Below are 14,805 nucleotides of genomic sequence, written 5' to 3'. Positions count from 1 at the left end.
TTCAGTTAATTATAGATTTATATCGAGATTGCTTCTTCAAGCATGGATCAACCGCTCGTGTATTGATATTATCTCAATTAGTTCTATCTATATTTCTTATTACTCTTTTCCTTAAATTCAACCCGTCCAATGATATTTATTATTTATCTTGCATCATGTTCAAATTATTTCAACAATTTTATTTACCAAATTCACCTTATAATTAATAAGGTTGTATTTAGTTTATTTTATTACATTTTTCTAGTGTTGTGCTGTATGTATTTTTCTAGTTGAATTAGCACTTTTGGTAGCACATCTTAAAGAAGGAGAGTTTATAAGATATACACTTGAAATTTCAAGAGGTTTTTTCATTTAAATATTTTAGCATTTTAGATTGGATTCAGCTATCTATTATAAACTTGTACATTTTAGGTGTTTTTCCATTTTACATTTGATTTGAATCTTTCTTGAAATTTGACAAAAATATGACAAAATATAAACTTTTTTATTATGTTAATTTAATTTATGCTAAAATTTTTGAAGATATGATCCTATATCATCCATTATTGAAGATATGATCCTATATATATTAGGCATCCTCCAACAACTACATTTTTATTGATGCACCTTTCAATGTTGTCTTGTTCAAAGTTGAGAGAATCTTCAGGCATGCAATCTATTCACTGTGCCCTGTGCCTCTTTATATTTCATTATAGGTTAATTTCATTCTCCTCCCCCAAATTTTCATTATCTATATTTTGTGTTTAAAATTTATTTAATTTAATAGGCTTCGATAAACTTGTTTTGATTTGCCCCCAAAATATCCTAAATCACTTTCCATCTATAAACAATATAATCACATCGATGGACAAGATGGTAATTAACTCAATGTTGAAGTATATATCGAATATATTAATACTTATCAACTAATAAATTCTTAAAAATGTCAGTTATTATAATATTTAAAATATATCATAACTTTATTAAAGGTGTAAACTATTTCTAATTGGTCAAAATATCAAAATTGATGATTCTTTTTGTATTTATCTTAATATAGAATAATTTTAAAAGATCAAGTAAGAATTTTAAGAACTTTGAAGGATCAATATCGAACTATTGCTCACATATGTACAACTTTTTTTCCATATTATTATTCGACTATTACATGCCGCTGCTAATACAGTGTGCTAACTAAGGTCAATTTTGGCATTTCCCCAGTTAATTAATAATTTTATAGAAAGGAGAAAAAGCATTTTTTTTCTCGTTTCAAAATAGAAATAATTTTGTAAAGTGAGGAAATTGAGCGTCGACGCGTTAGTCGCGACTGCGGTGACCGGAGAGGAGGTGGACGAAGAGGAGTTGGTTCCAGGTATCCGGCACACCGGGGAGGCACCAGTGGATGCAGTCGGCGAACTCTGCAGGCTTCGCCTGCTGCTCCGGCGTCAGCAGCGCCCCTTGCCGCACCGTGAACACGGATGTGTGCGCGTCCTTGCGCCGATCCGACATGGTCGTGATGTCCACGAAGGTGACAGGCACGCGGAGCGCCGGGGAACCCAGCGCCTTCTTCGCCAGAGCAAATATGTTCATGTCCGTGCCCACGGAGATGCCGGTCATGTTGGTGATCGGAAGCGTCTCCTTGGCGCACTTGATTCCCGCGGGGTTGCCCCAGTCCGAGCTCCTGCGTCAATAAAAATTTACGAAGCTACAGAGCTGCGCCATGAAATACAAAAGTATATAGTTTTACTGAATTTGGCAAAGCACACATTAGTTAATAAACTTGAAATTTGATCTCGAATTGTAAAGGTGTGGTAATAAGAAGAATAAAAATTTCTACTTTTTTGGGAGGTAATTCCACCCTGTTCCTGGCACATCTCCTTCAAGGCTCCAATTAAACAGAGAAACAGCCAAAGAGAAAGCAAGGCAAGAAGATGCAGAGCATCGGGCGTCTGCAAAAGCATGGTTTGTATAGAAAAGTATCACAGAAATTAGTTTCTTTAAGGCAACTTGCATATTGTCGCTTTGCCGTAGCAGGCACATGGTTTTGCAGTTGAATAATTGAAGGGACTGCTTGTAACAGGGATTCTTTAACGAAAGGGGTTAAAGCAGTTTCTGTCTTACTCTAGCAATTAGAACGTGCATTGGTAATTAATGGAGGAGAGCAAACCAAGAAAGAGCAATGACAAGCTGTCCGTGCAATAAACTAATCACAAAGATCAGCAGACATGGACGAGGAAGAAGAAGAAGAAAAGCAGTGGCGGACACTGGAAAGTCCATGGAAACAGTAGGTCTGCAAGACTGCAATCATGTCTCAATTGGCTTTTAGCTGCGAAGTCGACGAGGCCTTCATTTAAGTGTAGAAACACGGAAGGCATGAAATCATTTACTATGGCATGCACATGTTATTTCCCATGGTTTTACGTGAGGAAATTTATTACCAAACCAGATTGACCACAAACACACATTGCTGATTTTATTCAATATTTTTATTCAGAAGCTTAAAAGCAACTTCCGGAATTTTCACCAAAAAAACCACTGCATTTCTGGCTCATCTCAAGTCAAATTTAGATTGTGTTGAAGAAAGTAAGGAGCAAATTGATATGCAAATTAAGCAAAAAACCTGAACTGGTGGTGGTTCAAAGGTCAGTATGATCGTAATAAGCTTCAAAGGTCAGAAACTGGTGGTGGTTCTTGCTTTATCGAAAATTTTGCTGATTTTTAGGTCAGTATGAACGTATCCATTAATCATCAAAGCGAGCGTCGGATCTCAAGGTTGGTGAGTTATAAACAGTCGATAACATTGGTCAAACTCTTCCATTCCAGGTCAACTCTGGCGTCAGCTGCTTCAACAACTGAGCATATATAACAAAAGTATTAACTGTCCGCCATTAACAATGGGGACTCGCCTTAATTTTGATTGCAAGTCTTACTTAACGAGCATATTTATTGGTACTCTACATCCACGTGCCTTAATTTATTTTTTTTAATGACAATTAAAGCAGCACAAGAAGTTGAACTGATGATCCACTGTGTTAATTAGACTAATATCGCACTCAAAGGAGATGCAAATGATTGAATGCAATGCTAATTGAATCATCCAAACTACGTCGAGGGGAAGAGATGGCCAAAAGGAAGCTTTGTAACATAGAAGAAAGATATTAAGATCAAAAGAACAAGAGCTCGAGGAGTTTACTTACTTGCTGTGGATAGGAGACATGCTCATGAAGAAGACGGACGTTTTAATGGGGTTGACGTTGCGATCCAGCCAACTTGTCAACGTCCTCAGAACTCTGTCATACGCTTGATATCTCACGACCATATCGTGCTCCGTCCAATTCCGTGCCCCTGGACGCCTGCTTCGTCAAACGAAATCGATGAGAATTTGATTAACGCAGTAAGAAATCGAGTGATTCTAATCCCAGTAACAGTGGGCGGTCAGGGTTTTTCGAGTCAAAAATGAGTTGAATTCATCATTCATGGCGTTGGCGAGGAACTGGAGCAAATAGTACTCACAGGACTCGCATCTCTAAGGTGTTCATCCACCAGATGTAGGTGTTGAAGACCAAAACATCCGCTCCCTCCCAGTGGACGGCGTGCTTCTCGATGGCATCGGGGTTGATGATCCGGACCGCGATGCTGTGAATGTTGGGGTCGTCGGAGTTCGACTCAACCAGGAACGGCGCCCAGTAGAACTCGATAGATGCGTTGTGTTCCTAAATTTGTTTCACTATTCACCGACACGGGCTAATCGAAGGATGGATCGACATAAATCGGAGAGGAAAAAATTGGTACCTTTATTGTGAAGATGATTCGGGAGCCTTCGACCCGGCGATCCCTCCCCTCCGGCGGCACGACGGTCTGCATCAGGCAGACAAAGGACTCCCACTGATTTCGATTCATGGAGTCGCCGATGAACACCATGCGCTTCCCCCGTAGCCATTCTAGCACCAAACTCGCGTCGAATCTGGCAAAACCAAGTCGAACAATTTGAGGGGTTTTAAAAAAAAGAGGCGAGAGAAATCGATGCGAGGGTTTCGTGCGCTGACTTGGGCAAAGAGCACCCGGCCGGCTGCCATCTCCACTTCTGGTACATCGCCTCCGGGCGGCCGTTCCGCCGGCACGACATCTGCTGCGACAGGTACTGGCACTGCTCCTCCCGGTACATCGGGAAATCTACATCGTCGAAAACCCACTCACCGCGCGCGAGGTCGCACATCTCCGTCACGCCCACAGCCGTCCCAATCGCCGAAACGGTCGCGTTCGCGCCAGCGAGTTCCGCCTTGTCCGGCGGCCTCTGGGAGAGGGATCTGCCGGGGAAGTCCACGTGCGCATCGTCCTGGGATTTGTAAGGCGACAGCGAGCGCTCAGCCATGATCCTGAGGTCCTCGCTGTACAAGACTAGAGCGAAGAGGAAGATGGCGACGACGAGGATGTAGATGGAAAAGTTGCTCCCTTTCCTCGTGTACGAGCCGACTAGCTTCGCCACCGTCAGCGAGGGATCCGCCGGCGTGCCAATCGGCGATTTCCGGCGAGGGAGGTGCATCGTGAGAAAGGAGGAGGTAGTTCTAGAGACAACGAGTAAAGCAGCTCATCTTCCTCTGCCTCTGCTACTAAAATAAGAAGAAGCGTGACTACGTGAGTTTTCAAATTGGCGTGGATTTTTTTTTGTTTCATAATAATGTTAAAATTATTATTATTAGATTTTAAATTTAAATTCCAGATAATAAAAAATGGAATCAACCATTCATTAAAAAAAAACAATTTCTACCTAGAATATTAAAAATAAAAAATATTTCCTTGAGTTTACATTAATTAGGTTCATAAATTATCAAGCTATTTTTATTATCACCACAAATTATGTCAAAGTTGGATACGAAGTGACCTTTAAATCGTGCTGAACGACTTCCATTAACCCTAGTGTCGACGATGACATCCACGACAGTCTACCATTGATTTGGACTGGTCGTCGTTCTAAAAAGGGACACGTTGAAAGAAAGAGACAACCGAATCTGTCACTTAACGTTCAAGTTGGAATAATTGTTTAAAATAAAGTTTAAATAAATTTATTATTATATAATTTTTTATTATCAAACAAATATAAATAAATGTTAATTTTTGAAAAATCCAAATATGTAACAGGATGGGTCAATTCGTGATGCGGTTTGGCGAGGCCCAATAAGGACCATGGGCTTCGTTGGCGAAATAAAAGGGCTTTTTGGGATGAGGGGGAACTGGGGCTGCAAGTCGGAGCGCGGAAGGTGGGAGGAGAGAGAATAATTGAGCGGCGATGGCCTCTCGGTGCCCTCCTCGAAACTGCGAGGTCTGCTGCATAGCGCAATCCAAGTACAAGTGCCCGAACTGCCTTGCCCCTTAGTAAGCATTGTTCCTTGCGAGTTATCTGTTTGATTTCTTCGGTGCACCTTCTGCCTTTGTTGTTCATGCGTATTTTGAAAGTGAGGGTTTGGGTTGTTGGTAGTTTGTGGATGAACAATGAGAATTCCAGGGGAGAGCGATGAGAACGTTAGAGTGTTTCTTGGTTAGCTCGAGTTAGTTAGAATAACTTTACTTGCTATTGTTGGTAAAAATTCTGACGGGAAAAAAAGGATAGGTAGTGAGAGATTACACGGAAATTGGATAGAACCAGTTAATACATTGGGAAGGAGATTTTAGTTAGGGTTGGAAGTAACAAGGAAAATTTATGTCAGATAATATACCGTTATTTGCAACGTGACAAGGAATGCAATTGCAAGGTTAACTCTAATCCTTGGAGAAGCTATAATCTTAATATTTTTTAGCTAGGTGTAACCTCTTTCTTCTAGATTTATTTGTTGCTTTGATGCCACTGAAATATTGTTATTGTGCATATGCAGTTGCTCCTTGGCATGCTTCAAGAAGCATAAAGGTATGAGTCTGTGAAAGAACTTGAATTTGTTTGAGTTTTTCTGGTTGCTGAAAAAAAATAGAAATTGACTGCAATAACTACAGTTTTATTGGAATTCTATTAACTGCTAACATATTTATTTGACGAACTGTTGTATTGGTGCTTGTTCACATAGTATATGCCCCTAATAAATCTGGAGCCCTACTTTCTGAAAAAGGTAAACAATGTTGTTTCACATGAACCCACACTTGAAGTAATCATAACGAGTCTTGAATCTTGACATTAATTATGAGGTTGTGCTGCTTCGAGCATACTTGTGTGGCATGCATCAACTCATTTTTGTTTTTTTTCTCTGACTAATTTATCTTTATTATCTTATTGGTGCAGAAGTTCCATGCCAAAAGCCATCACCTTTGGTTGAAGAGCTACGTAAGCTTCTTTTTATTTGCAGGAGGCAATATTTAATTTACATTACCTGTTTCAGTTTCATTGCCTAAAAATAAATGTCAGTAAATAATAAATATATCCTTTCAGTAACTTTAGTTTTTCGTGCATCCATTCTCTGGTGATGTCTTTCTTTTCAGTTGATATATTAGATAATTTGATATGATTAACTCTCTTTGCCTTTGTTAGTTGGGCTATGTTGCATAGTTCCCATATTCCTAGCTCCTCAGCCATCATTATTGGGTCAAATACATTCCATAGATGGGCATTTTTGTTTCTTATGTTGAGGATCACCACATATGATTTATCGATGTTCATTATTGTCTATTGAGTGAAATGCAGCAATCATTTGCCTCCATATGTTGTATTACTAAGGTGTCAATGCCACAATTGTGAGGTAGTTGTATCACTGGTTCCCGTTTAGTTATGTACATGAATCTGTATATGCACGATAATGTAGGAATGGGAACAAGCCATTTACTAATTAAAAAAATGGGTTTCTATCTTCTTTGTCTCTCATCTGAACTAGCTCACAGCACTTTGTCTCTTCTTTTAAGCCTTCAGCCTTGATAGATCTTGTGGGTCTGTTAATCTGTTATATTTCAAGCAGGTCACTTTGTATTAACATCGCTGTCTTTGTCTTTGCCTTTGTAGCAAATTTATTGCCTCCTCAACGACCATTTGAAGTAGTAGAACCAAGTTGGGTTGTCGACAGAGAGCATTTACAGTTGATAGGTAATGCTTATTTCTATTTCAACTTGCCATTGTTTTGTACATTTGTTCTGTCATTATGTATATTTAATTTAGCTATCAAGCTTAGTAGTTCAGATATGATAATATGGTTGCTTTGCTTTTAGTATCCTATTAGCGGGTATATAGAATATTAGAGATAAAAATTAGGAAGCAGCTTACTATAGTGTTTTCATTGGTTTAGGAATTGTGAGGTCCGATGTATTATATTCAAAGACATATCAATTATTCCTGTGGTAGATGGAGTTTGTGATTCTTAAGAGAGTTGACATTTAGGTACTAGAGATTTATTATCTGGGGTTTGCTTTTTTCCTTGTAAACTTCTTGATGTGTGATGGTTGATATTGTCTGATATCAACCTGGTGAATTTCATATGATCGAGTGTTAAAACCTACAATATTTGTCATCTGCAATAAGTGACTTTACTAGGAGGTCAGCTCCTTCACTATGCTTGTTTCTTTCTGTTATAGTGAGACTATCCAGGATTGAGAACATTTGAGAACATTACATAAGGAGGATCTGCTTGTGCATTACCTAGAAAAGTCCTAAATTCCAGTCTTAGTCGGCACTAACCCTATTTTCAGATTTTATACATGAGTATTCCTTTCTTTAAAAATAACAACCTTGCCTTCAGAATCAAACACTGACACACGATTTCATCATCAACATTTCTAATGTAACAAAATAAATTTACTTTATGTTTGACTTTCTTTTTATTTGAGCAGGGGAGCTTAGCTTGATTGCCAAAATGGCTCCTCCCTGGCCCTTTTTTGGCGTAGTGATACTCAACTGGCTATGTTGCTCTCTGTAATCTTGATACAACTACTGATACTGCTAGCATTATTTTTTTTATACATTTGCAATTGCATTTTATCCAAATCTTTATTTTGCGGACTTGAATGCTAATTTGGTCTTTTGGGTAGTAGTCTCTCTTCAAATGTTGTTGATTTAGGTTCCTTCTTATCAAAGTTTGATGACATAAAAAAGCATAAGTTGCCTTGTTTCCTAATATCTTTTCAGATCAAAGTCCGCTGAACAGTGTAGTTGCATCTTGACATCTATAAATCTCTAACGTCTGTCATTTATATTTATTCTTGTTTGCTTGCTTGTCTGATTGATATGCACTTAAAAAGTTTCAAATGCCTTTTCACTACAAGCAGCAAACTCAAGCGCCATACAAGAGATGTTAAAGGATGCAGAACTAAGAAGAATAATACGGCAAATTGATGGAGCTGACGAGCCAGAGGATGTAAATTCTCCTTCCTATAAAATTGTTGATACCTTTCCTTTTGCTGATGGACTCTTGCTTTTTCCCATCACTAAATCCCTTCAATAACCTTTTGCAGCAATTGATGAACGCCATGGAAGGGGAAGTTTTTCGTGATCTCACAGAAAAGGTAGTGTGGGATTTTCCAATTCCAACAATTATGACCATTACATACGAAATTGTCAAGTGATGAATAATTGTGAGACTAATCGGGAATTGCTTGCTGTGTCTATCCACAGCTCCTTTCCATTGTTAGCCCAAAAGAGTGATTCTTTTCATTTCTGAACCCTAACTCAGAAGATGATCACGAAGAGATGGACCTAAGGAAGACCAGCCAAGTCCATTTTTGATTGGACCTGATGGTGAAGAGATTGAGTATTACGATCTAGTTGTTGTAATAGTTTATGGAATGACTTTTCCTCTATAAAAATGTTATATTTAAATATATATAATGTTGATCGTGCTCCAAGATTCTTGGTTTATTTTTTGTTGTGGATTGTTGGCTTCTTTTCTTTGAAATCCAAACTACACCGGTGCATTTAGGTAATTGAATTATTAATTGATCTTATTGAAGCAATGTAAGCATCTAATAAGGTGAGATATGCCTCTCGACTAAGTTGAATTATATTTATTTTTTTAATTATATACATTTGGTGCGACTATTTTTGTGAAGTGGGGTAAGGGGCGTTAGGTAGAAGTTCAAAATTGGGAATAAATGTTATTTATCAAATTTTGCTAATCATTTAATTTAGAAAAAATAGGGTTCATTGTTGACGTGGCTGATTCTGAACCGTCCACTTCGACGCACGGTTTCTTTTTATTTTTTTCCTCCACGTTTTCATCGTTGTAGAAATAGTTTTTAATTAAAATTATCAGAAGTAAACATAAATCATTTTGAAACAAAATTTCTCTTTATTTCCTCCTAAAATCTACTTAAAATTTTTATTTTATTTAAAAAATATAATGAATGAGTTAGATAAGACATCAGATATGTAATCTTATCCACATTTTGAACCATTAGCCAAATGGCATATTTAGAGAGCAAAGTTGTGTTCATAAAGAAAACATAAAAATTATATAAATTAAATTATTTTATGCTAAAAAAATTGAGGATTCATTTTCTTTATATTACAAAAAATTTAGCAGTGAATTTCTTAGAAATTACAAAAAGAAAAAAAATTTGGTCAAAGTCAAAATCCAGCAGCTTCGGATATTGTTTACTTGCACTGTTCCACACGCCCTCGCCGACCCAAGTTACAGTTCAACAAAGGCGCCTCTCGTAATCCAAAGCTTTCGCCGTCGCTTTCCCTGCAACAAGACGAAAGCCAGCCCGTTGCCTTACCAAAATCCAAATTTTCTCTCTTCAATTTAATCCCCTTGATGTGAAATCCGATCGACCCTGGCGGTGTTTAGGGTTGGATCCGGCCGCCGGATGGGAAACTCCCGCCGGCCGCCGACTTTCCTCGCCCCCGATGACGTCCCCGCCCACCCCCACTCCGATCGCTCCGCCTTTTCTAACCGCCATCATTTCGGAGGAGGCGGCGGCTTCGGCTTCGGCCGTGGACTTGACCACAAGTGGATGACTGTCATCGGCAGCGACGCCAAGTCGGGTGGCAAAATCGAGGACAAGTACCTGATCGGGCGCGTTCTCGGCGTCGGCGAGTCCGGCGTCACCTACCTCTGCGTGGATCGTGACACCAGGGAGCGGTTCGCCTGCAAGACGATCCTGAAGCGCAAGCTGCGGACGATGGTGGACGTGGAGGACGTCCGGCGGGAGGTCGCCATAATGCGGCATGTTCCTAGGAGCCCCTGCCTCGTCGGGCTCCGGGAGGTGCGCGAGGACGACCGCGCCGTGCATCTGGTGATGGATCTCTGCGAGGGCGGGGAGCTGTTCGATCGAATTGTGGAGAGGGGGTATTACACGGAGCCCGCGGCGAAACCCGTCATTAGGACGATCGTTGAGGTCGTGCAGCTGTGCCACAAGCATGGAGTGATGCACCGCGATCTCAAGCCAGAGAACTTTTTGTTCGTTGACGACACGGAGAACTCTCCGCTCAAAGCCATCGACTTTGGGTTGTCCATATTCTTCAAGCCGGGTGAGTCGATCTGTCCATTCAATCCTTGTGCATTTAGGAAATTACCAATGAGTTTGGTCATGTAGTTCTCAAATCCTATTTCCTTAGACACCATCATTGCAGAGTTCGTGCTGTTGATCAACTGTTACGATTCATGTCCGTGCTATTTTTTTTTCACAAAAATCAAACCTGGTTCATTGCTGGTGCAATTGTCTTCTTGTAGTTTGTCATATTAGAGTTGCCAAATTGGATAACATCAGGAAAGATGACCGATTGTCAATGTATAATGATAGATATCCTTGTAGATTTCCATTTAGGAGCTCTTCCTATCATGTGATATAAGTCTTTGTGAGCTTGGATGATTTTCTGATCTCCTATCTTTTCTTTAATTCATAAGCAGTGCATAAATTAGGACCACTGGGTACAGAACATGCTCCAATAGGTGATCGCACTTCCAATCTATCACTGCCTCTTTCCCATTCATCATATATAAATGGTTATACACACTTTTCCATGATTTTCTTGATTGTTTAGTGTTTCTTGATGGTTTATCATCTTGTTGTGTGGTTCCTGATTGCTTTACTCTCTGTTTGCTGATTCTTCCTTCCAACTTCTTGATTGGCTGTGATTTATGATGGCTTGGTAGAAGACTGTTGAATGATTGCTATATTAAACCAAAATTCTAGGCCTTTGCAGTGACTGTCTTCATTTCAGAGTCAGTATTATTCATTACCTACAAATATACACACAAATGTATACACAAAAAGATAAATATAATTGGTAGTGGTGTCTATATAGAGTTTGCAAGAGATATGAAACAAGAAGACAAACATCAATTCATATAAAAGCAGGATTAATTGGATGGCTCTATATTCATAGAAGATCACTGTGTTGGGGAATGTAAGAGTGTAAAAACTTGGTGCTAGTTATATGTCTAGACTCCAGAATGGTAAGTCTTCTATTGTTCTGAACTGTTACTCTGATCAATCCTTATTATTCCGTATAGCTACAATTTTAGAACTTATTGCTTGATTCATTGGACTGATGGTTAATAATTGTCTGTGATAGTATGAAGGCTTCTTTTATTTTTACGCATCAAGAACTGCATACATTTTTTCCTTTTTTATTTCATGAAACTTATTTTTCCTGATCTTTTTTTCTCTTTTCCAGGAGAAAGGTTTTCTGAGATCGTCGGTAGCCCGAATTACATGGCTCCTGAAGTTCTAAAGAGAAATTATGGACCAGAAATTGATATTTGGAGTGCTGGAGTGATTCTGTATATCCTCCTTTGTGGAGTTCCTCCATTTTGGGCTGGTAAGCAGACATTAATGAGATAATTTGATTAGCTGCTAACTTCTGTGTATTTCTGCAACTCTGTGATTATTGTTTTTTCCCAAGTAAAATTGGTTTACCTTGTTAGTTCTTGGATAAATTTTCTGAAAAGACTATAATTTGTGTAAAATTTAGAAAACCAACAACGGGTTGCACAAGACATTCTTCGAGGGGTTATAGATTTTGAATGTAAACCATGGCCAAGTGTTTCTGAAAGTGCCAAAGATTTAGTTCGAAGAATGATGGAACCTGACCCCAAGCTACGGTTAACTGCAAATCAAGTCCTTGGTATGGTGTCTCTTATCCCTTATTATTGAAGGCATCGCTGATATTGTTAGACATGATAATTCATCATATTCTTTTTAATCTGTTGCTTTTATGATTTCTTATATGATCCAAGAAGAATGTGCAAATTGTGCCCATTGGGAATTGCTGAACATAGAAATCATCTAGATGCTTTTTTCCCATAGTGGGTTGACAGATTGTCGTGTCTGAATTCAGAGCACCCCTGGCTTCAAGATTCGAAGAAAGTTTCAGATATACTTCTCGGTGATGTAATCAAGTCGAGGCTCAAGGACTTTTCAAGTATGAACAGATTCAAAAGGAGAGCTTTGAGGGTTTGTTGCAAAATAATCATACACTTAAATATTCCAAATGGTATCTATTACCTTAGTCTCTATCATAATTGTTGTTGGCAATTGATTAGGTTATTGCTGATCACTTGTCCACTGAAGCAGTGGAAGATGTTAAGGAGATGTTTAAGATGATAGACACTGACAGTGACAATATTGTTTCCCGTGATGAACTGAAAGCTGGGCTTGCTAAATTGGGTTCGCACTTAACGGAGTCCCAAATGCACATGCTTATTGAATCTGTAAGTATACTTTGCATATGCAGTTGAGTTTCCAGTTCTATCTTCATGAAATTCTGGACCACAAAGGGCCAAGGAGGTAAGGAGCCAAGGGCATTGCTAAAAACTTGAGTTTGATTTTATTATGCGGTAGCTCCTGGCTCATGTCTTGGTTTAAACATGATTAAATTAAGGATATAATCTTTATATAGGAAATCCTCAAAGGAAAGATTTCTGAGCATCTAGAGTTTTTTGCTCAGTTACAATTTTGGTCCCGCATTCAAATTGACCTAGATCGACCAATTTATTAAGCTTTGCTGAGTTTTCTTTCTCATGGTCTGCACCCAAGGAGCAACATTGTTTTTTCTTTGTCAGAAGTCATTTGAACTCAATATTCATTTTCCAGCTACCTGTGTATGCTGAATCAGTCTGCTTGTTCGAGCAACATGCCTCAAGTTAATAGAAGTATATAGAAAACAGAAGTAATACTTGGAAATTTTATCTTGCTCTCTTTCAGCAAATTATGAACCAGGAAGTGCCACATCAACAGCTATGACATGAGTTGCTTTACATAAAAGTTGCTAAGCATCAGTTCCTGTACTTTGTTTGCAATATGGTTTGATTATTTATAAAAAAATTGTAAAGATGATATCTATCCTCTTCAATTTTCTTTTCCAGGATTTGATAATTTTAAAAAATTAGCAAAGTTGTAAAATAGACAAGTAGCAAGTTTTTTCTCTAATGTTTCTTATCTGAAGGTTCAAGACACTGTTAAAGTTCCTATTTCCTACTGTTTTCAATAATAACTCGAGTATGCATCAGTTAGTAAACGCCCTTCTTAATTTGATAATAATATTGATAAGCCAACACTCATCAAAATGGAAAAGTAGGGAGATTTTCTTTATTGGCTTACTGAAACTTCAGGTCTGCTTAAAGTTCCATGATCAGTTTCTTAACTGAAGTTCTTGATGATACCAAGCACCAGACCTTCTTAAATCAAAGTTGTTAATTTACGAAAAAATGGATTCAATTGTCAAATCTCATGATACTGCAATGTCCTTTTCTGCTTATTGATGTTTGTACGTGGTTTAAGTTGATAGATTCAGTGTTCTGGCGAGTCTTATTATTTCTGAAGTTACTTGTATACTTGGTGATTTTCTTGAGCAGAAGAAACTTCTATGCACTTTAGTCTCCAAACACTGTATTCATTTTGTTTCCTTGATGATCTACTCGCTAGCAGATAATGACATTTTACAGAATCTGATCATTCGAATGTGCCAATCAGGTCGATGCCAATGGGAAGGGTACCCTAGACTATGCCGATTTTGTAGTTATTTCTCTTCACTTGCAAAGGATACTAAATGATGAGCATCTTAGAAAGGCCTTCTCCTTCTTCGACAAAGATGGGAATAGCTTTATTGAACCTGAGGAACTTCGAGAGGCACTAGCAGAAGATGGAACTTGTGATAACAAGGAAGAGACAAATGACATCTTGCAACAAGTTGATACAGATAAGGTGGTACCATCTCTTGCTTCACTTGTTACAAATATTTCACCTTGCTCCTTGCTGCTAATATTTCACCTTTACACAATAGGATGGGCGAATAGGCTACGATGAATTTGTGCTGATGATGAAGACGGTAACAGATTGGAGGAAGACCTAAAGACGATCTTCGAAATGAAGAAAGAGATTGATGATCAATGTATGCTCAGGTTCGCAAAACAATATTCGCATATGTTATTTATTTCGAGTGGGCTTGGTTGGTTCATCTTGGTGCAAGTTCTTTCACCATGATAGTAGTAGCCATTTGCTTCGCTTGATGGTAAAATTTGATGAATCGGTTACAAGAAATGTTGTACGTTTTCTTATATAAAAACGTTATTATTATTTTTTTAAAAAAAAAACACTTTCTCGATGGGATCCAGAATCTTTACACTATCATGATTGACTTCATTCATTCATTCATCATCATTATTATTATTATATATTACTTAGTATGCATAACAATTGTTTTAATAGCAAAATCTCACAAAAGACCTACTTGTGTAAAGAAAATTATTTAGCAAAATGAAATTTTCAAAACATAGAAATGTATAATCGTCATGATTTTTTTCCCTTTATTCTTTTCTGCTCCAACTCTATCGAACAGAAATTCTTTTGGGGGAAAAGAAAGTCGAAATGAATAATTTTATCAGACGCTAAGTGTCGTGTGCCTGTGAATTAGTTGAA

At 38.3% G+C, this 14,805-nt stretch overlaps 3 protein-coding genes across 3 annotated transcripts; 2 read left to right on the top strand and 1 right to left on the bottom strand.

Moving 5' to 3' along the window:
- Positions 1-1,056: 1,056 nt before the first annotated feature.
- LOC141838014 (protein trichome birefringence-like 28) lies at positions 1,057-4,545 on the bottom strand. The gene is made up of 5 exons (XM_074725389.1): positions 4,023-4,545; positions 3,769-3,940; positions 3,490-3,689; positions 3,174-3,329; positions 1,057-1,657 (listed from the first exon to the last, which is right to left on the bottom strand). Exons 1-5 carry the CDS (start codon positions 4,517-4,519, stop codon positions 1,294-1,296), a joined length of 1,389 nt encoding a protein of 462 aa, XP_074581490.1. The 5' UTR covers positions 4,520-4,545; the 3' UTR covers positions 1,057-1,293.
- A 670-nt stretch (positions 4,546-5,215) lies between these two features.
- Positions 5,216-8,845, top strand: LOC141842206 (uncharacterized). The gene is made up of 7 exons (XM_074730429.1): positions 5,216-5,349; positions 5,847-5,878; positions 6,245-6,286; positions 6,956-7,036; positions 8,212-8,300; positions 8,398-8,448; positions 8,558-8,845. Exons 1-7 carry the CDS (start codon positions 5,264-5,266, stop codon positions 8,585-8,587), a joined length of 411 nt encoding a protein of 136 aa, XP_074586530.1. The 5' UTR covers positions 5,216-5,263; the 3' UTR covers positions 8,588-8,845.
- Positions 8,846-9,620: 775 nt separating this feature from the next.
- On the top strand, positions 9,621-14,365 carry LOC141837867 (calcium-dependent protein kinase 3-like). The gene is made up of 7 exons (XM_074725236.1): positions 9,621-10,414; positions 11,564-11,707; positions 11,861-12,013; positions 12,227-12,342; positions 12,432-12,599; positions 13,861-14,091; positions 14,171-14,365. Exons 1-7 carry the CDS (start codon positions 9,751-9,753, stop codon positions 14,237-14,239), a joined length of 1,545 nt encoding a protein of 514 aa, XP_074581337.1. The 5' UTR covers positions 9,621-9,750; the 3' UTR covers positions 14,240-14,365.
- Positions 14,366-14,805: the final 440 nt, after the last annotated feature.

This window comes from Curcuma longa, chromosome 11, assembly GCF_044706935.1.
Source record: "Curcuma longa cultivar G26 ecotype Majalengka, Jawa Barat chromosome 11, ITB_CL_G26_1.1, whole genome shotgun sequence".
NCBI classification, from domain to species: domain Eukaryota; kingdom Viridiplantae; phylum Streptophyta; class Magnoliopsida; order Zingiberales; family Zingiberaceae; genus Curcuma; species Curcuma longa.
Note: the sequence above shows the minus strand (reverse complement) of the source record. Positions and strands in the feature narration are given on the sequence as shown.

What these genes read in the sequence shown, in the direction of transcription:
- LOC141838014 (XM_074725389.1), bottom strand. Translation starts at nt 4,519, where the DNA reads ATGCACCTCCCTCGCCGGAAATCGCCGATTGGCACGCCGGCGGATCCC. An exon ending in GAATCATCTTCACAATAAAG is followed by an intron (nt 3,690 to 3,768) that starts GTACCAATTTTT and finishes AAACAAATTTAG; the next exon opens with GAACACAACGCATCTATCGA. An exon ending in ACCTTAGAGATGCGAGTCCT is followed by an intron (nt 3,330 to 3,489) that starts GTGAGTACTATT and finishes TTGACGAAGCAG; the next exon opens with GCGTCCAGGGGCACGGAATT.
- LOC141842206 (XM_074730429.1), top strand. Translation starts at nt 5,264, where the DNA reads ATGGCCTCTCGGTGCCCTCCTCGAAACTGCGAGGTCTGCTGCATAGCG. An exon ending in AGAGCATTTACAGTTGATAG is followed by an intron (nt 7,037 to 8,211) that starts GTAATGCTTATT and finishes CACTACAAGCAG; the next exon opens with CAAACTCAAGCGCCATACAA. An exon ending in GAGCTGACGAGCCAGAGGAT is followed by an intron (nt 8,301 to 8,397) that starts GTAAATTCTCCT and finishes AACCTTTTGCAG; the next exon opens with CAATTGATGAACGCCATGGA.
- LOC141837867 (XM_074725236.1), top strand. Translation starts at nt 9,751, where the DNA reads ATGGGAAACTCCCGCCGGCCGCCGACTTTCCTCGCCCCCGATGACGTC. An exon ending in AACTGCAAATCAAGTCCTTG is followed by an intron (nt 12,014 to 12,226) that starts GTATGGTGTCTC and finishes GTCTGAATTCAG; the next exon opens with AGCACCCCTGGCTTCAAGAT. An exon ending in TCAAAAGGAGAGCTTTGAGG is followed by an intron (nt 12,343 to 12,431) that starts GTTTGTTGCAAA and finishes GCAATTGATTAG; the next exon opens with GTTATTGCTGATCACTTGTC.